A 20,720-nucleotide genomic window follows, 5' to 3' on the forward strand; every position below is an offset into this window, starting at 1 on the left:
TAATAAGGTGACATGTGGGGAGAGCCCATAGCACATGCTAGTTGTGTGGCACAGACCACCAAGCCAGCATTGCCGATTGGCTCAAGGCTGAAAGCCCGTGGTCCTGAAATGGCCTTAGGGGAGTGAGAGGTCAGAGCCTCCCCTGGAGGAGGGAGGAGGTCATGAGTGAGTGGCCAGAGGGTTTGGTTTAACAAAGCCAGTGCAACTGATTTGAGGCCCTTCCCTAAGCCACAGCTGTGAGTTTTCTGGGAAAAACACGGAGCTGGGGCAGCAAGCTGACGAGGCACCAGGGCTGAGATGGAAATGCCCACTTGGGCAGCAGGCAGGGCCGATCCCAGTGGGCACCTTTGCCTCAACTGGAGGAAGAGAGGCAGTGTGGGAGGGGAGAGCATATGGATTTGGAGTCAGTCTGACCTTGACTCTCAGTTCCACTGCTTATTAGCTGAGACACCTTGGGAAAGTACTCAATCTCTCCGAGCCTCGGTTTAGTTATATGTAAACTGGGGATGATGATAGTACCTGCTTCAGAGAGTGAGATTCACATGAGATGAATGTGAATGCTTTACAAACTAAGTGCTATAGGTTTTGTTTTATATGGAACCCTGGGCTGGATGCTTTTAGGAACACAGGAAGAGCATGAGAAGCAGGTCCTGGCCTCAGCAAGTGCGCAATCTAGTGGTGCAGACAAGACTGACTCACAGAGTTCTTGGCAGAGTTGGTGCTGCAGGCAGAGATTCCTACTTAAATGAGGAGCTGAGAGAAGGAAGAAAGGTTGGGCTGAGTATTCAGATGATGCTTTCTGGAGGAGATAGAATTTTGGCTGGGCCTGGAAAGATGGGTAGGCAGATGATAAAATTAAGACTCTCATTCTGGGAAAGAGAGACATGATCAAGGAAATAATGAGAAATGATGATAATGGCTACAGTCTGGGGGTGAAACAGAGTGGGAAGAAGGAAGCAGACAATGAGTGGGGGAGGAGGCTGGTCTACGAAGGTCATGTTCCTCAGTCATGTACAGGTAATTCAGCAGGGATTCAGAAAAGTTCCCAGGGATGACTGTGGTCCACGCTGCATCCCAGAAAGAAGTGAACAAACGGTGCTGGGCACCACTCCTAACGGGGACCATCTCTGAGCCCTCAGGACAACTCTATGCCATGGTAGATGTTGTCCCATTTTACAGACAGGAGACCAAGGCTCCAAGAGATCCAATGACTTTGCCCAGGTTTCACTGTGAACTTGGATTTGAACACAGACTTGCCTGACTCTAAGTTCTGGTCATTTACAACTTACTACATAGCTCCCCTCCGTGCCCACCTTCCTCAACATTGCCTTCATCCTGCAGGGACTCCTAGACATGCTGTGCTAGACATCACCCATAGACACGAGTCCCAGCTTCCAGTTGGCACCATAGCAGGCACCTCTGGCCAGATCTACTGGGATGTGAAGGGGCATGTTGGCCTCTCCCACAGTTGCCTTCCTGATGGGCTGAGCCGAGTGGGTTTGTTTTGACAGGTGAGGGCAGTTCTACCTCCTGGTGGCAGCTCCATGGGATGTGGGCAGTAGTGGCACCTATGGGAATGTGATTCCTCCCTCTGCCATGCTTTGGAAGGGACATCAAGTGTGTGGGTAAAGTATTTGGTCAAAATAAATAAAGCTGGAGGAGAATGACAGAAGCAAGGGAGTACAAATAGGATCATACTACCCTGGAAGCCAGTCTGGCTTGAGCCTAGAGGCCTATGGTTACAGCTGCCTATTCTTCCTTCCTAAGCTGGGGCTGGGAGACTTGAGCCTTTGCATGTCTTACCTTGGGGTCCAGAGCAGTGAGAATTTGCCAGCCAGCTGGGGAGGTTGTGCTATCTTGCAATTGCAGAGCCTAGAGTTCGAAGGGGCTTTGGATATCATCCAGGATCTATTTTAGAATTAGGAGGCTAAGGCCTAGAGAGAGGAAATGGCTTGTATAAGTTCATAGCCTTGGGTGCTATAGCTGAATGTGGAGTTTCCCAATACCCAGGCCTGGGCTCTTTTCCACCAGCCTATGCTGTTTGGGGAGTGGGGAGCAAAGAAGCTTAGACTAAAAAGTCTTGGAGGAACTGCTGCTTTGCTGGCCCTCAGGCTGCCCCTAGGGGCCCTCTCTGAGTCCCTTTCCCTCCCCACCCATCCCCGTAGCAGCCCTGTGGAGAGGAGTGCACTTGGGTCCCCTGGTGGTGGTGGAGGACCTCCAGGGGAGACAAGGAAGGACCACTGATACCCAGTTCTTTCCATTCATATCAGCAAATTTTAATGAAACATGCAAGACACCATAGGGGCTGTCAGGATCCTTAAAACTGATTCAAATTTTCTTAGGGAGGCCACCACCCAGGAAAGTGGCATCACAGTATGAGAGACAACCTGCACCTAGGATCACAGGCTTGTCGATGCTGTCAGGGTTAGAGCACAAGGTCAGGGAATGTTTCACTGAAAAGTGATGGAGTAAAAGGAGACAAGGATGGGGGATAAGCTCTGAAAGTGTGAAGAAGAGTAGGAAAGGCCTTCTAGGCAAGGAGAAGAGCGGGAGCAAAGGTTGGTATTGAGACATTGTTCTGGATGTGATAATACCACCCTGACAGGGTATGTGGCAGGTGCAGACAAGCGATGGGCAGTGAGGCTAGAAAGGCAGCTTAGGGCAGCCAGTGCAGAGCCTCGGATGCCTCAAATATCAGGCAGGGCATTTGGGCTTTCTCTGATGGTCAGTGGGACGACTGAAGATATTTAACCAAACTGACTGATGTGAAGAGAGCTAGGGCTGACTACCCCGGGAGCTTACTATGACTCTGCCATTATGAACTGTTGGAGCTTGGGCAAATGCCTTAGCTCTCTGAGCCTCTGTTTCCTCATCTGTGAAATAGGATTGATAACAGTACCCACCACTCAGGGTGGCCTCAAAGGATAACATAGTGCATTAGTGCCCTGCTCGCCTTAGTAAATGTTCGGTAAATGTCAGTCACTGCATTGCCTCCTGGGTATCATCAGGCTATTAGTGGAGGTTGGGATAGGAAGAGGAAGCCTTTTTGAAAGCAGGAGGAGCTGCAGGTATGGGGTCCAAGTCCCCTGGCCGGCCTAGAATCCCCTTGGTGGCCTGGGAAGGAAGCAGGAAGCACATGGCCTCTGTGTTCTTGCAGTCAGGGCAGGTCTAAGTCTGAAGATGCATCTGGTCCAAATGGCCCTATGTGTGAGTCAGGGAGGTGAGGACAAGACCCCAATCCTGACCCCCTATCAAAACATTTCTGCTGTCCCTGGCAACCTCTCAGTCTGAAACCCCCAGGCCACATTAATTTATCCAGACTCACCTTGGGACTCTCTTTGCCAGGATCTCTTTTCTCACTGAGATGAAGAAGTTCAGCCCAGGAGGTCCTTTCTGAGCCTCTGGACACAGCATGAGGGCTAGGCCAGGGGCACAGGTTGGAGCCCCTCACCTGGGTGAAAGCATCACCGGCATAAAAGGCATCCTGGGATGGGAAGCAGGTGCTAGGGCACGAAAATTGCTGTACCTGAGCCAGAATACAACGTTGCCCCCAGATGGCCAGGCCCAAGCAGCAATCCCATTTCTCCCTGGGATAGATTCTGAGGATCTTTGAGAAGCAGAGAAGGGGGATCATTTCGTCTAGTGGTTAGGAGCGTAAGCTTTGGAGTCTGTCAGATAAAGACTAAAATTCCTGTGTCCATGAGCCAGTATTTCAGTCTGGGTTTCTTTTCTGAAAAAGAAGAATGATAACAGCCACCATGTAAGCTGAGAGGATTCAGTGAGGTATAAAATATGTCATGTGCTTGGTTGATGCATTGCAGGAGCTTACTAAATGGCTCCCGAATTGACTCAGGGAACATTTATTGAGCACCTGATGGATTCCAAGCTCTATACTAAGCTTTGAGTAGATGATAGGAGCAAAACCCTCAGGAAGCTCATAGCCCAGTGCAGGGAGAAAGATAAGCAAGCTGCCACCCTGAGACAGTTGAAGAAGCACTGCAGTAAGGGAAGCGTATGGCATTATGGGAACTGGAGAGGTGGCTTTTGGTGTGTGTGTGTGCGCGCAGTGTGTGTGTGTGTGTGTATGGTGTGTGTGTGTGTAGGGCTCTAAAGGAGGTACTATTTTTACTGAAATATGAATATGAATTAGCTGGGTTTGGGATAGGAACTACGCAGGGAGAGTCTTCCAAGCAGGGGAGAAGTCACATGCCATGTGTTAGATTCTTAGAGTGGGAGAGAGATCCAGGTGAGAAAATGTCTGCCTATGTCCACTGAGGCTCCTGTCCCCTATTGTGTGGTGGTGCCTGGGCCTTGAACACACTATGAGAGTCAGGACCTAGGCCTTCACCTTTTGGCCCCAGAGACAAGCCTCAGGGCCATTCCTTGGAAGAGAAGAGAAGTTCCCAATAAGGTGGCTGAGGAAGGTGGTGGAGTGAAGGGCGGGGAAGCTAGCTTCCCAGATGATGGTGCGCAGTGGGGAGGGTGCAGCTCACTGCACGGACACTTGTGGGGTCCATGGGCAGCTACCGGAGAACTGGATTAGGGACACTGGAGTAGAGCCACCTGCCGGGGTCTTGTCTCCTGACCTCAACCTGTCCTCGCCCTTCTTTTTACAAAGCCTAAGACTCTGCTCTGCCTTAGAAAAGGACTTTGACACCTTTCAAAATAAAGTTGAGAGAAATCTCCAGAGGAAAGAAAGAATAAGTCTAAAAGAGTGCAAAAGGAAATGTATTATTTATTTTTTTGAAAAGGAAAAAAGAGGGCCCTCAGCCAGCTCTTGAGCGAAAGTTTCCAGACACTGTGACGTGAGGTCACAGAGATGTCGAGTGCCAGGAAGTTTAGAGTAAGGGCACCCAGGGTGTCCAGATTCAGAATCAGTTCAGCTAACAGATAGGGCCACCGTCATCCTGACAGCCTCTGTGCTCTGCACTGTGGGGGTGAAGATGCAAAGCTCTGAATCCTTGCTCCTGCTGAGGGTCCAGTAGGGGAGCTAGGACAAAGACAGCAAGGACTGTTGGATGAGGGAGAGCATGACAAATGTTATAACAAAAAAGTTTCAAACAGGCACAAAGGGGCTTGGGGAGGGAGAGTTTACTTCTGGTGGTGGGGGGTGTTCGGTGCTGCTGAGGAAAGGGTTCAAGCATGAGGTGGATTGAGTTAGACTTTGAAGCCTGGCTAGGATTTCAGTGGGCAGAGATTGAGCAGAGGGCTTTTCAGGTAGAACAAATAATGTGAGAAAAGTGTAAGATGGGAATTTTTTCAGTAGTAGCTTGAGAAACAGGGACAATTTTTTTTTTTAATGTACATACATACATACATTTATTTAAAACTGCTTTAATTGTACACTTTATTTAAAGTGTACAATTTACAAAGTTGTATGCCTAACACGGCAATTGACTTTAAAAATTTTTCATCACCCCCAAAGAAACCGTGTACACATTAGCAGTCACTCCCCATTCCCCCAGTCCTAAGCAACTACTAATCTCCTCTCTGTTTCAATGATTTTGCCTATTCAGGATATTTTGTATAAATGAAAATACACAATATGTGGTCTTTCAAGACCGATTCTTTCACTTAGCATGTTCGTCCATGCTATCGCATGTATCAGTACTTCATTTCTTTTTACTTTTTTCTTTTCCTTCATTCTTTTTTTATGGCTGAATAGTATTCCACTGTATGGATATACCACATTTTGTTTATCTACTCATTAATTGATAAACATTTGTGTTGTGTCCACTTTGGGACTATTATGAATATTCTGTTGTGACATTTGTGTACAAGTTTCTGTGTGGATATATGTTTTCAGGACATTCTACTTTGCATGGAGTCTAGGACAGTCATGGCGGGGAGTGGAAGGAAAGGTGAAGTAGAGGGACCTGCTCACCCAGTGCGTACTGAGTGGTTGGGTGGGAGTGAGAAGGGTAGGCTCAGGACCCTGTTCCAGCCTCACTGGGAGCCCGGGGTGTGTGAGGACAGGGCAGGGCTGTCCCCCCATCTCCACACACCCACATGGTTGTGTCAGATCTAGCAACTGTTTGCTGGGCTGGAAATAGCCTGGGAAGCTGATATTCTTCCTGGAAATCAGGTGCATTTTTTCCTGTATTCTGTAGAGAGCCAAAATGAGTTAAACACACAGAGAAATGTGAACTGTACCGTTAGTCTTTGTCAACAGGAAGCTGGCTGGCCGGGGGAAAGAGGTGGTCAGGAAGATGAAGATCTGTAAGCCAAGTGTAAACTGAGGCTTGGCTGCAACGCCCCTGTCCCCATCACATTGACACAGAGGCAGCAGTTTTATTTACAGGAAATGCTGCAGGTATCTCCCTGGCCCCATTTGACAGGTGGAGAAACAGAGGCTCTTTCTGCATCGTAGGGATCTACCATTCAGAGACAGAAAGGAAAGGAAAGACAAAGTCTCTATTTTTGTCGTGAGCAGCAGGTTTGGTAAACCCAGGCCTTGCCTTTGGTACTGTGCCTGTTTTGGGGTTCACAGAAGACAGAGGACACAAAAACAGGAAAGAGTTTATGTTGTCTTAGGCTCCTAAAAAAGAGCACCAAACTCCACCCTATCCCCAAAGCAAAAACACAAAACAGAGCTTTAATTACCATCTTTTCTTTTTTTCTTCTTCTTCATTTTTTTTTTTGTTGTTGTTGTTGTTCTCCAGCCAGAAAACATTATGTTGTTAGACAAGAATATTCCCATTCCACACATCAAGCTGATTGACTTTGGCCTGGCTCACGAAATAGAAGATGGAGTTGAATTTAAGAACATTTTTGGCACACCAGAATTTGTTGGTGAGTTCTAGGCCTATTTCTCTTCCAGCAAAGAATCTAGGATCAAACAGTAAAGAAATCCCAGCAGCAAACCCTGAGGCTGGGGCCATGGCCTCTGGGCTGAGAGATGGTGCCTTGGAGACCCCTCTAGAAACCTAATGGGTGGGAAAGGAAATGTATTGCCTGGCCTCTGGGTGAGAGTCCAGAGCTGGCTTTTTAGCTTTTTAGTGCCCAACGAGTCCTGGGAAGGCCAGGTGGGGCTAGAGGCCTTTGCAGAGTTAAGCCCTTTGCTAGCCCCACCTCCTGCTCTTAGATGAGAGTTTGTTGTGAAGATTGAAAATTACTTTGCCCTCTTGCATTCCAGTAAATTCAACTTTCTCTGGGTAGCTGTTGATTTTCTAAAAAGAAAAAGAGAAATCATCTGCCAGATGCCAGATCCTCCCACTTGCCTCCCCTGTGTGCCTGACGTTTTTTCATGCACTAGGGGGCCCTGGCAGCTTTCTCTTCCCTCTGTTTCTCTCACCCTTGACCCAGGCCCCAGAAACCCCTTCCTGGGGCTTGGGCTACAGGTTGGGGTTCATAAAGAAACAGCCTTGTAAAAGGGAAAAGAATGAGAGTTGAGAACCACTGTCTCTGCTTTAGGAGGTGGGGTGGTCTTGGAAACAGAGAGAGGGCTTGGTCTCCTCAAATCCCAGGGGCTGAAACTTCTGACCACAGTCTAATCAAAAAGAAAGACAGAATGTGTCAGATAGATTTTCAGGCCACACACACCATCTCTGCACCACTATGGAATGGTGCTGCAAAAGCCCCACAGACCTACACCCCACTCAGGGAACCCTTGCTGTATGCCAACCCTTGCTGTATGTCTGATGCTCTACAGACATTATCTCAGTTAATTCTCAAACCACCTCATGAAGTACATTTAATTATTTTCTATATCGAGGGTCTTGTTCAGGGCAAAACAACCAGTAGATGGTGGATCTGTATTTGAGATTCAAATACAGATATATCCAACATCAAAACCTATACTCTTTCCATTAAACTGGGTTTCTCTCTGAGAAGACTCTGCCCTCAAGGGACTTACAATTTGTGGAAACAAGACATCAAGCCACCAAATAAAAGTGCTGGAAGGCTCTTTTCAGATCATCAGGTCTAGTTTAACAAATGTGGAATTGGAGGGCTGGAGGATTTTAGTTAAGGTCAACCAGTGGTTATTCTTCACCTTATGTATGACAGATATTAGGTGAGGTACTAAGGACAAACATGATGATGGTAAGGAGCCACACTCAAAATGATACAGCCAGGGTCACACAATGAGTTGAGAGCAGAGCCAGCTTGAACCTGGGGCACATGACATCTATTCTTGAACTTTTTCTGAGACAGCAGTCACTGCCCACCATTCACATATGTTGTAAAAAGAGTATATGTTTATTTAGTTGAGTCATACCAAGTGTTAAATAACAGTAAATGGTTTAACTAGAAATTCAGGGCAATGATGGAAGAGTTTCCACAAGACAGGATGTTATTAATTGTAAAGTGAGTGATATAGACAGCTCTCGAAGACTGGTCAAACAAGATACTCATTCTGACAGAATCAATGGGATCAGTCATGGCCTTGAATCAGTGAGGGACAAGGGCTGTTGTGGGTGGGAGAAGTGTCTGAAGAGGGGTAGGGAAGGAGCCAGGGTAGAGGGGGAGCACATCCCATAGCAGGGGGATAGGGCCAGAATTAGTGCATTTATCAAGGACAACTCACTGTCTACTCTGGATGGAACAGGGAATTCACACAGACTGGTTGTGTGAGTGGGATATTCATGAGTGGGGCCAAACTGTGGAAGGTTTTGCCCAGCAGTATGCTAGTAAATGTCTAACAACTGAGTACAAAAGAAAACCCTAATTTATAGCATTTACCAATTTCAAACTACTAACATGTAGTCACTGAATTCAGAGTTGAGAAGAGATGCATACAGGTGACCCTTCTGAGCCAGTAGGAGCCAGCACCAGCCCCAAACTCTTTTTGTTTCTGTTTTTGCTTTTTATACCTTACAGATACATAGGGTGGCTTCTCTAAGCTCCCGCTCAAACTATGATAACTTTCTTTGCCCAAGACGCCTGAGAAACAGGTCATAACCATTTTCCCTGCTCCTACTATTCCTTTGAAATTTCAACCTGAGACTCAGGGTTAAAAATTTGATGTCAGCTTCCAGGAGTGTGGTGAACCCAGTCTTCCAAAAGCCCTCCCATGACAAAACTGGATCCTTGCGAAATGTATTCTTTTAAATGCAATTCTTTTAAATGCAAATCTTTAAGGGTAATGACTCCTTCAACATCATGTGTCTCACCCCCAAAAGCCAATGAAATGAACTTAGAGCTGGAGCTGTGAACCGCAAGAAAATTCAATAGAAGGACTTCTCCTAAAGGCAAGTGCACATATCAGCATTTCAGTCAGAGACTAGCAAGATTAAGATGTTCAAAGACATGAGATATTGAAATTACTAGATAATGATTATAAAATAAATGGAAATAAAAGGTAGAATCACGAAATTAGCGAGCAACAAAAGAGTATTAAAAATGGCCAGGCAAATTCTAAAAAGAACCAGATAGAACTTTAAGAAATTCAATATATACTCATAGAAATTTAAAACTCAACGAACGGGCTAACCAGCAGATTACACACTGCTGAGGAAAGAGTTGAAGAATTCGAAGACTAAGCTGGAAAAGATTAGAGTACCATAGAGTGACAAAGACATAGAAATATGAAAGAGAAGATAAGCAAAAGAGGGTGAAAAAAGAAAGGCTAGCATAGGTCCATTTGGAATTCCAGAGCAAAGAATAGAGACAATAGAGGAACAATATTTGAAGAGAATAGCTGAGAATCGTCAGAACTGATGTAAAAACATGCATCCCCTGATAAAGAAACAACAGTATATACCAAACAGAAATATAAATCCTTATGTAGACACGTAATAGTTAAATTCTAGGATACCAAGGACAAAGAGAAGATCTTAAAAGTAGCCAGAGAAAATGACATCACCTACAAAAACAAACAAACAAACAAATAGTAATTAGACTGAAAGCATACTTCTCAAAACAACAATGGAAGCCAGTGTCCAATAGAATATTATCTTCAAAGAGCTGATGAAAAATAAAAAACCCATAATTGTATACCTCCCCTATCTCCTCCATTTCATCACCAAGCTTTTTAAAAGAGTCGTCTACATTTTTATCTCTATTTCCCACACTCTGAGCATTGCAGTGAGTGTGAACTCCAACACTCACTTTCCAGTGCTGTTCTGCTTCATCTCTGGGCCAAATTTGGTCTCCTCTCCTCAGCAGAATCTTCTTTCCTAGACTCTGTACCCTCTTCTTGTCACCTCATCATCCACACAACTCCTATTTCCACCTGTACAATGACTCCAAATTTGATGGCTCTGGCCCACTTCCCAATACCCAGATTCTTCCTGGACATCATTCCTTGGATGCCCCTCAGGCACTTCAAGCTCATTATCTCATTATCTCATTACCTCCTGCCCCTCAGGTGGGAAGTACCCTCTTTCAGACCAGACTCAGAAGTGTGGATTTCCTCTCTGCCTTCTTTTCTTCTCCATGACCTCCAGTGCTGACCTGACTTTTTTCCAAGCAGGCCTTGTCGCTGGGCCCTATTTCCCCTTCCGGCATCTTCCTCTTCCTACCTCCCTCCTTCTTTTTCAGACATCTCTATGTGTTTTCATTCTTATTATCAAGGCCCCTTTGTAAAACATCTCTACCAGGATAACAGACAACTAACTTCCTCAAATTCTTAGACCCAGATTATCTTTCCTTGGCTCTGATTTTCCTTTATGGGGGATTCAGGATGGAGACATTTGGCACAAAACTCCCTAAAATTCCCTATTGCTGTCTCTTCTCATTTTTATACTCCTGCTGACTCTTCAATATGGCTTCTTGCAGCTCCAGAAATTGTGAACTATGAGCCCCTGGGCCTGGAGGCTGACATGTGGTAAGTCGTGTAGGTCCCCCAGGTGGTCTAGGGATCCTTCCAAGGGTAGAAGGCCTCAGACCATGGTTTTGGCTGATATCCTCCTTGGCCATAAAAACTCCTTTCTCTACACTCACTTTTCAAGGCTTTAGAAAGCTCCTGCATTTAGAGGCCACCATGGAGGGGCAAGCGACTGCTTCCCCTGAGAACCATGCAGGGGGTCCCTTGCTGGTCTGGGATTTGAGCCAGGAGGCCTTGACTTGACTGTTCTTTATTTTGCAGGAGCATAGGCGTCATCACCTACATCCTGTGAGTATCCCTGATCCCAAGGCTCTTACACAGTCTAGACCTGGGGGAACTGGGAGGAATGAGAGAGGGGCAGGCAGACAGACAGACAGACACTTCCTGAGCATCCACCATGAACCAGATGTGTTCACTCCATTTCATACATTTGGCCCTGGGGTTAGGGTTGGGCAGGAACCCAGGAGAGCAGCCTGTGCCCTCCATCCTGTGCACCTTGTGTCTGCATCCCCATTGTGGCCAGGGATCTACCACTCGGCCTCACCCAGACTGAGGTTTCCTGTAAAAATGTCAGCTTTCACTCAGAAACTTGGGAGAACCCTCAAGCTGCAGTGCCCACCTCTTTTTTCTCTCCTTTTGCCTTTCTTTCCCAGCTTTCATTCCCTCCTCCTTTCTCACCAGGGTCTTTTCCTGTCTCTGAAGTATTAAGTTGCTTAAGCAGAGATTTCCTGCATAGCTGTGTGTGCAGTGCATCTGACACTTTCCATCTCTGTGACCTTGGGCAGATTCTTAACCTCTCTCTGGGCCTGTTTTTCTCATCAGAAAAATAGGAATCACAAACTTCCTGCCGTGGGTGTCTTAATGAGGGTTAAATAAGGCCACGTGCAAATTTCCTAGCACTGCTCTGGCACATAGTACATGGCCAATTAGTAGGTATTCATTCCTCAGTGCTTCCCAACCAGTCTCCCTTCACAGCACAACTGGAAAATGCTATTTCTGTGGCACACTGGGTAAGAGTCAGCCCACAGCCAGAGAGGGCAGGGGGGACCAGCTCTCAACAGCTTGAGGCAATCATTCTCTCAACACCCTCGTAAACCATTGCCTGAACTGAGAGCTCTGTACGATATGGGGGACCGCCCTGAGCTTCAGCAGAGAGTCTCAATCCTAGCTGCACATTAGACCTTTTAATACCAATCACAGTCCAGGCCCCACCCCAGATCTATTAAATCAGAACTGCTGGGGGTTGGGTCTGGGCACCGATATTTTCTAAAAAGCCCCAGAGGAATTAAATGCAAAGAGAGAGAATGTGAATCATTGCTCTGTAGTTCCAGATCAGAGCCAGAATGTTCAGACATTGGCTCTTGAAACCTTGATTTCTTCAGAACTCTGGTTCCCATATTGAAATATTAAAGAATTTCGGTGTGCATGGAGCATATAGTCTTTTCGTAGCTCATTTGAAGTCTTCACAGTTTATTGAGAGTCTGCCCTGCTTGTTTGGAGCTTCTGTGTTGGGGGAGACACAAAATAGTTAATTTGTTGTGGAGGTATAAACACATGAGTCACAGATGGGGGAGCTAGGAAGGTTTATTGAGAGGGGGAAGGAGGGGATGGTGAGAGAGAGAGAGAGGGAGAGAGGGAGAGAGAAAAGAGAGAGAGAAGACAGAGACAGAAGAGACAAGAGAGAGAGAGAAGAGACAGAGAGAAGACAGAGAGAGAGACAGAGAGACAGAGAGACAGAGACAGAGAGAGAGAGAGAGAAATATTGATTGATTTGAACTGGGTCATATAGCATGAGGTTAATTCTCCAGGTAGAAAGGGAGGGAAGGGCTGTCCTGCTAAGGAAAGGAACAGAGAGCATGTTAAGTGTGGTAAAAAGTACTGAGCATGTGGTAGGACCAAATTCTGATGTCTTGCTCAGGAGTTTAGATATGGTCCTATAGAAAATGGGGAGTCATGGAAGGTTCTTTGTGTTCTAATAATGACAATAATAATGGCCATCAATTCCAGAGCTTTTGTATGGGACAGGAGCATGGAGTATTTTATGTATATTTATTCTTCACAACAATCATGTGAGGTGGAGACTTTTATTTTCATCATTTTACAGAGGAGGAAACTGCAGCTCAGAGAGGTCAAATAACTTACCTAGGGTCACACAGTTAATGAGTTACAGAGCGGGGATTCAAACCCAGGATCGAAATACCAAATTTTTCCAGTGCACCTTGCTGCCTTCATGCCAAGAAAATGGCAGTGGGGACGGGGATGACCTTTAAGAGATGTTTAGTCAATGGAACCAACAAGACTTTTTGGCCAGTTAGATGAGGTGAGGGAATGAAAGAAGAGTTAGAGGTGACCCCATGTTTCTAGCTTGGGTACATTTGTGAAGTGACATCATTATTCGAGGCAAGGAGCTCAGGAAGTTTGGGCACAGTGACTTCTGGGACAATGGCACATCTGGGTAGAGGTTTTCCATAAGCAACTACAATATGAATCAGGAGACAGTAGATTCCATATCATTATTTGAATGATACTTCCTTGACAAACCCTGTAGGGGAACTTCACATACCCTTCTAGTCCCTAATGGCCCATCTACTTCATACCTATTAGGCTTTGCTCAGCTACTCCCTTAGCCTAGAAGACCTTCCATCTCCTTCTCTGACTGCCGAAAACGTCTTTACTCTTTAAAACACAATTGATGCAAATGTCATCTCTCCTATGCAGCCTGTGCTGGGCCTCCCCTCTGCTCTGTGCTCCCCAGTTCTTTGTCTGGCATACTATTATATTCTGCTTTGTTCTGCTCTGCTTCTCTCCCCTCCTCTTTCAATTCCCTTGAAGACACAGTTTCTCTCTGTCAAGTACTTCGTAGGAGCTCCATGAGGTGTACTGAATTGGACTTAGTTGAAAAGGCTACTGACTGGCTGCCCAGAGGGAACAGGCAATGTTGCTGGGAGCCCCCCATCCTCACACAACAGTACAAGTCCAGGTTCCCTGAGTCCGTCATCCCCACTTCCATCTACTTTCCTACAGTCACATGTTCCCTCTCTGTGTGCTCAGCCTAAGTGGAGCATCCCCGTTCCTGGGAGACACAAAGCAGGAAACACTGGCAAATATCACGGCAGTGAGTTACGACTTTGATGAGGAATTCTTCAGTCAGACCAGCGAGTTGGCCAAGGACTTCATTCGGAAGCTTCTGGTTAAAGAGACTCGGTAAGAGGATAGAGAAAGGCATGAGCTTCCCAGGTACTGACCCTCTCTTTTTGCCTCTCCCAAAGACATGTCAGTCTGTCCCCACTTTGCCACAGGCTGTCATCTGTACCATTGTGGTCTAATCTGGGCAGGTGCCAAGAAGTGTAGACTGACCGAGACTTGGCATGTATCTTGTTTGCTCAAGTCTTCCTGCTTTTTTTTCCTGCTGACATGTAAATAACTGTGTGTGTGTGTGTGTGTGTGTGTCTGTGTGCGTAATGCATGTGTGTGTGCAATGTGTATGTCTGTTTTTGTGTCTGTGTGTGTGTTTGGAAGTTAGCCTGGATTTCTCTAGGGCTTATTATTTGTGCAGTCTTTCCCAAAGGCATCTGGAATATGAAAAGGAAAGTGGTAGTTTTCAAGCCAATTCAGGTGGGAATTGGGTGCCCAGAGCATGGCCTAGAAAAGTCAAGGGTAGGGTCCACAGACTCTAGAGAGTCGTGTCTTCTTGGTCCCACAGATGTCAGAGAGAGAGAGTCAGAGTGGGGTCCTCTAAAGTACAGGAGCTTGATTTCCCCATCTAAGGGTTAGACAGGAATACCCTACCGGTGTACAGAGCGGGGCAGAGCAGAGAAGAGATCTGGGAGACAAATAGAAAAACAGAGACCAAAGGCTTAGCAATGGAAAGCTGCAAGCTCAAAGAGCACTCACGACTCTCCTACAGTGTGGCATTAATTAGGGCCTTTGACTTTGGAACCAAAGATGAGGGTTTATGTAATGTCACTTTATCGAGGAGTCTGCCTGGATGACTTTATCTGTAGTACAGGGAATTCAGCCAGTTCCCCATCTATCTCTTCATCCCCATTATTCTGGTTTGATGGCAGTGGTCAAAGAATGCCAAAATGCAGGTCTAAGAAGAATAAATATGAAGATTTTGCTCTCAACTTCTGTCCTCATGAATCATCACTGTTTCTGATCCTTGTTGCAGGAAACGACTCACAATCCAAGAGGCTCTCAGGCACCCCTGGATCACGGTAAGGGCATGGTGATGAGTTCCAGTGACAGGTCTCTGCTCTGTCGCCAGGGCTGGCTGGGGTGACCATATGCAGAGGGCCCATGGAAAGGCCTTTGCATGAAATACTGACCTTTGAGCACAAGTGAAAGCTAGTGGGGAACTCCAAAGGGTCTGGGGCTTGTTCAAATAGGTTTGTAGGTTTAAGTTTATATTTCATGTTGTTTAGGTGACTTAAGAAATGCAGCCCTCGCAAACCTCAGTTGAAACCTTTTTTCTTTGGTGCTGTCTTATAACGTGTTCCTTGTCAGACGACATGTCACCAGCACTTTCAAAGCAGAAATCAGGACTCTCCAATTGTAGAGACATCAATGACAATGAAAAACCTTGACTTTGTAACCAGGGCTCCTTCTTTCTGACTTTCGGGGCTGTGAGTAAAGGATGATACTCAAACCAGTCACCTAGCTTCCTCAGCCTCCTCCAGACTTCAGGGAATAGGGGTCTGAGATGAGAAGAAAGGCATCCATTCCCTTAGGGCAAGTCCATCCCCTCTGGGGAGGGAGGAGACACAAAAGTGGCGCCCTGCCTGACCTGCTTTGTAATTGCGCTTCTAGCTTCAGTTTTTTCAGAAGGTCTTGCGTCTGGTCACAATAAAGTGCTAATGAGAAGCCCTTTGGGAGGGTGGGAATCAGGAGATTGGGATTCTGGCCCCAGTTCTGTAGACTGACCAGATGTGCACTCCCAGGGACATCACCAGACCTCCCATTCATCTGAACTGATAAATGAGAGGGCTGGCGAGGAAGATCTGGGGATGCAGAAGCTCGTGGAAGATGGAGAGTGGGTGGGGAGGGCTGGTACGCACCAGAGAAGGTCAGGTTCCTCCGCTCTCCAAAGGATGGGGCAGGCCAAGGGCCCTCCAGGTTTGGGGTGGGCCCAGAGCACAAAGCTAGGCAGTCTCTCGGCCTGCCTCCCCGCTCAGCCTGCCGAGTGTTGCTGAGGCCCCGGGAGCTGACTGGCCCCGAAGGAGAGAGGCTCCTCAGCCTCCCTCTGTCAGCCGTGGCCTGTGTGCTCCTGCCCTTGAGTGGATGCCTGCAGAGTTCTGCTGTAGCCTGCTTGTCTGTGTGAGCGCCTCTAAATGCTATGTGTGTGAAGACCCTTTAAAGGCCATGGACCACCCTACCCTGAAGTAAGTGTTCAGGCAGGACCTCCATACTCCTTGACTTTGCTTATGGTTTGCGGGGATGCTCATCCCACCTTGGTCCTCCCCATGGCCTGCTGCCGCATGCAGTGAATGCCAAAGAGGCTGCTCGTGTGCCTTCCGCCTACACCTCAAACTGCTTTTTGGAGTAGACGTCAAATTAATTCTGGCTCTTCTATCTAAACACCCACCAGTCCAAAGGAGAAGTCAGAACCCCAGAACAGCGGAAGACAGAGCCCACCCAACTGAAGACCAAGCGCCTGAGAGAGTACACCCTCAAATGCCACTCAAGCATGCCCCCCAACAACACCTATGTCAACTTTGAGCGTTTTGCTCATGTGGTAGAGGACGTGGCTTGGGTAGACCAGGGATGCTGTGTCCTGGCAGAGGCCCATGACACCATCCAGGATGATGTGGAGGCCCTGGTCTCCATATTCAATGAGAAGGAAGCTTGGTACCGAGAAGAGAGAGAGAGCATCCGGCACAACCTGTCCCAGCTCAGGTATGAGTTCCGCAAAGTGGAGTCCTTGAAGAAGCTCCTGAGAGAAGACATCCAGGCCACAGGGTCCAGCCTTGGAAGCATGACCAGGAAATTAGACCATCTGCAGATGCAGTATGAAGCTCTGAGGCAAGAACTCTCAGCAGACCTACAGTGGATCCAGGAACGGGTGGGCAGCTTCCAGCTGGAGAGTGGGAGCACAGATGGCCTGGGCTCCGTGTTCCACTGGGATGCCAGTGAGTCCCTAGTGGAGCTGCTCAACAGATTAGGCAGCAAGGAAGTCTTGGCCAGCTTGAAGCTCTGAGCACCAGAATCTAGTCAGTAATGTATCCTGGGTGGCTTGCAGAAGCATGTTTCCAATTGCCCTGGTGGGCATTGGCTAGAATTATCCTGCAGGGATGTGTGTTTGTAGCATAGCTCCACCCTCCTTGACAGAATCCAGAATCATGGAGGCGCTGGGTAGTTATTCATTTTGCACCTCCTCTCACCAACCCAGTTTTCTGGGAGTGGGGCTGGCAGGGCAGCCAAGCTTTTTAAACAATTAAGAATGAATACCCTTCAACGTATCCTTCTCCAGAGGATGGAAGGCGAGCCCCTGGGGAGATGTTTGATAACTTATTTGTAATAATGGATATGTACACACCTCACTTCCTGCCTATATGCCTTATGAATTGTAGATCTTGGGTAATATCTGAGTTAAGTAGGGATAACACTAAGTTAGCTCGGTGATTTCCTGCTGCAAAAGGAGGGATTTAAAATGCATAGAGAAAATATTACTTTTCATTTGCATTGACATCACTTACCAAGCGCTTCTGTCTTTGATCCTTAAAAGAACTCTGTGAGACAGGAAGGTGGATGGTATTACTATTGTTGTTAGTATTATTTTATGTAACCGATGAGGAAATTGACTCAAAGAGAAAATGGCTTACTCAGGGTCATTTATAGCTAGTTGTTACAGATGAAACAGAAACTCAGGATGCCTGACTCTAAGATGAGGTATATGGAGAGAAATTGTGAGGCTTTGCTATAAATATCCACCGTAATACTAAAGTTCGGATCTCAGAGGTAAAGTAAGCAACTTCATGTATTCTGCCAGGTAAAGGTGGATTGTGTCATAATGTCACATGACTGTCCTCAGCAGTGTGCCCTAGCAGGTGCAGTTCATTGTTCCTCTCCAGCCCTATTCCTGTCTGAAGATCAGCCTGCAGAGCAGGAGCGAAGGGGCAGCATCTCACCCTTTCCAGCTTTCCCCACTCTGGCTAAGGGCCCCAACCTTGTGCTGGGAATGAAGACCAAAAGGGACTCAACAAGCAGGTTATTTTTCTTATGCACCTAGGGCACTAGGCCCTGAAAGGTCTGAGACAATCTATGCGAGTTTTTGAAGAAGGTGGACATTAAGACTGGGAAGCACAAGGCTCAGTGGTCCTTTCTTGACCCCAAGCTTCGGGAGAACTGTGTGATCTCATCACCCTTTTCCTGGAACGGGGACCGGTCAGTGAGCTCATATAGACAGAGCATGGAATGTGGCCCTGGCGCTGTGCTAGAAGCTTGAGATGGGGGAACAGATGTGTGGGTTCAAAGTGTCTTCACAGACTCACAAAAGACCCTTGTCAGATAGGTGGGGTAAATGTTATTCTCAATGTGGAAATGAGGAAACAGAGAGGATGTGATTTGCCCAAGGTCATAATAGTGGCAAAAGTGGAGGTGTCTTGATGATAAGTCTGTTCTTTCTGCTTCCGCTAACAGGCGTTTTTTACTCTCTGCTTCTGGGGCAAGTTATACCCATATTCATCCACCCATCCATTCTCAAATAATTTCTGAGCACCTACCAACTGCCAGGCACTTGACTTGGCACTGGGGATACACAGTTGAGTGAAGACAGGCATGTTTCCTTCTTTAATGGAGTTTGCAGTCCAGTGAAGGATTCCAACATTAATCAAGAACATTCTAGAAATGTAGAACTACAGCTGGGGGGTTTGATCTAGTCAGGGAAGGTTTGAAGTGGTGACGCTGGAGCTGAGATCAAGAAGCAACCCAGGGAGAAAGAATTGTTCCCAGCTGTCATGCCAGGCTCCATGATGGGAAGAGGAGGGGGAGGCTGAAATTGCAGAGACAGAAAGAAAGTTGGAGAGGGGAGAATAAGAATATTATGGTGTAGATGCAGCTGGAGAGGAGGCAGGATCAGCAGGGCTTTGCCATATTAAAGAACTCTGCCTCTATCCCAAGAGTCATGGGGAGCCATAATAGGTGTCAGGCTATACAACAGTCCGATATATGCTGAGGGGGATGTGCCCAGTGAGCAGCACAGATGGGAAGTAGTTTAGGATGAGACATGAGATTCCATGAAACCATTTCTTCAAAATCCTACCTCCTTTTCTATTAGCATGCTAGATCATGTCAAATGTAATATATATTATTAAATTTTTTCATCAACTATAAGAAACCGTATTTTTCTCTAATATAAGAAGAACCATTATTTTATGTACCAAAAATAAGAAAGATAAAATGCCCAAGGTGGGAAGTCCAATAGGAGACCCCCCCACATACAAAGCTGAGACACCCTCACTGAGAGGGTAAATGAGAAATAAAGCCACTCTGAGAAAAGGAAAGCAAGGGAATATGTATGTCCTAACCTTGACACTAGGTCATAGAATGAAAAATCCTCCTCTGAGAATAGAAGCCTCATGTTGGTGGTCCTCATACAGGTTTGCTTTCTGAACTTCACAATCAGTGTGACCCAAAAGAACCTCAAGCAGAGAATCTAATGTCAGACAGTCGAAGGCTGGGAGGCCCCTGATGGCTGGCTGAAGCAGCGTGATCATCTCTCAGAACATCTACCTTTGCTTCAAGCCGATAGTGATAATATGATGCCATTGACTGGAAGAAAAGTCTTGATATCAGAGAGCCAAAAAATGTGCATCTTGGAATCAACAGAAGATGGCCCAGCTGTTTCCTACTCCCTGCTTGGAAGAATTGGTACATATGGTCCATCTACAATCTCTCCAAGAACTTACCTGCCCTATCATGGGGCGTGATGTACTCATTTGGCATAAGACACCACAAATATCAAAGGTCTCTTTGGCCATGCTAACAGACCTTGAATACAGCCAGGTTTCCTAAGGAAAGGAAGCTCCTAAATGAACAACTCAAGAGAAACTTTCTTGTGAAGGTAGAAATAAAATGCAATAAAGGAGTTAGATGTTGATGGTTTGAATTAGGGAGACCTGGAAGAAGGAGGGAGAAGTGGCTATTTTAGAATCGTGGCATCAGGCATACACTGTGCTGGGAGGTCCTCAGCAGTGAACCACTGAACACCCTCATTTTATAGCATTTTCCAGGACAGGATTTTTCTTAAGTTATCCATCTAGTCAGAACCACAAGAGGTTTTTCTCACAGTAGTGGAATCATCTTCTCTGTGTTTGTGTCCTGTCCTTGGTATTGATAAACAAATCCTTTTCTCTACTAAGAGTTTCCAAAGACAAATCGAAGAGAACTGAGAAATGCTCCCAAGTCTTTCAGGGAAATTAAAGAGGACTGTGACCTTACTCTGTCACCTGGCCAGTCCAACTCCCATCACCCTTTGGCATCCAAACCTGATGCTGACGGGAGCTCAGGGAGGCCTGTGGAGAGCCCAGCCAGAGGGCCTGCTGAATTCCTCTGCACATGCCCACCACTGGCATCTTAACAGGGGGCTCAAGGGCAAGGTGAGACTGATGCTCCTGGGTGTCCATGGCACTGGTACCTAGGGGGTGGAAGGCCTAGGGGACATGCTCCGTGGGCAGGCTCATCTGCCATCAGATTTTTCACTTACCAGGCCGTGAATGAAAGGTTGGCCTCTGTGCTCTGTGCAAATACGAATCTTAACTGTTGGGAAGGGAAGGGTGATTGTGTGACAGCTTCCTGAATAACGGTTCCTAAAGAAGCTGTGAAAGCTTCCTGGGGAAAGCAGCAGCCTGTCCCTGCTCTGAAGCAGATGCACATGGCACACGATTACTCTACTCTGCTTTGGGAAGGGCGGAGATGGCACGGTATCTGGTGGGGTAGAGTAATAATGGCAGAA

The 20,720-nt window shown here is 46.7% G+C and overlaps 1 protein-coding gene across 7 annotated transcripts in view; it reads left to right on the forward strand.

Moving 5' to 3' along the window:
- The window catches only part of DAPK2 (death associated protein kinase 2), a 118,817-nt gene that overhangs the window by 88,666 nt on the left and 9,431 nt on the right, over nucleotides 1–20,720 (forward strand). For 5 of the 7 annotated variants that reach the window (XM_039865337.1, XM_039865335.1, XM_039865336.1 and 2 more), the window contains 6 exons: nucleotides 6,663–6,792; nucleotides 10,720–10,768; nucleotides 11,030–11,056; nucleotides 13,820–13,972; nucleotides 14,940–14,985; nucleotides 16,356–19,853. In XM_039865337.1, the coding sequence (XP_039721271.1) occupies nucleotides 6,663–6,792; nucleotides 10,720–10,768; nucleotides 11,030–11,056; nucleotides 13,820–13,972; nucleotides 14,940–14,985; nucleotides 16,356–16,964 (1,014 nt within the window). In that variant the 3' untranslated portion in view covers nucleotides 16,965–19,853. Of the gene's footprint in view, nucleotides 1–6,662; nucleotides 6,793–10,719; nucleotides 10,769–11,029; nucleotides 11,057–13,819; nucleotides 13,973–14,939; nucleotides 14,986–16,355; nucleotides 19,854–20,720 lie in introns of those variants that run through there. The other 2 variants (XM_039865338.1, XM_039865341.1) reach the window with 1 other exon arrangement.

Source organism: Pteropus medius, unplaced genomic scaffold (assembly GCF_902729225.1).
Source record: "Pteropus medius unplaced genomic scaffold, Ma_sr-lr_union100, whole genome shotgun sequence".
NCBI lineage: Eukaryota > Metazoa > Chordata > Mammalia > Chiroptera > Pteropodidae > Pteropus > Pteropus medius.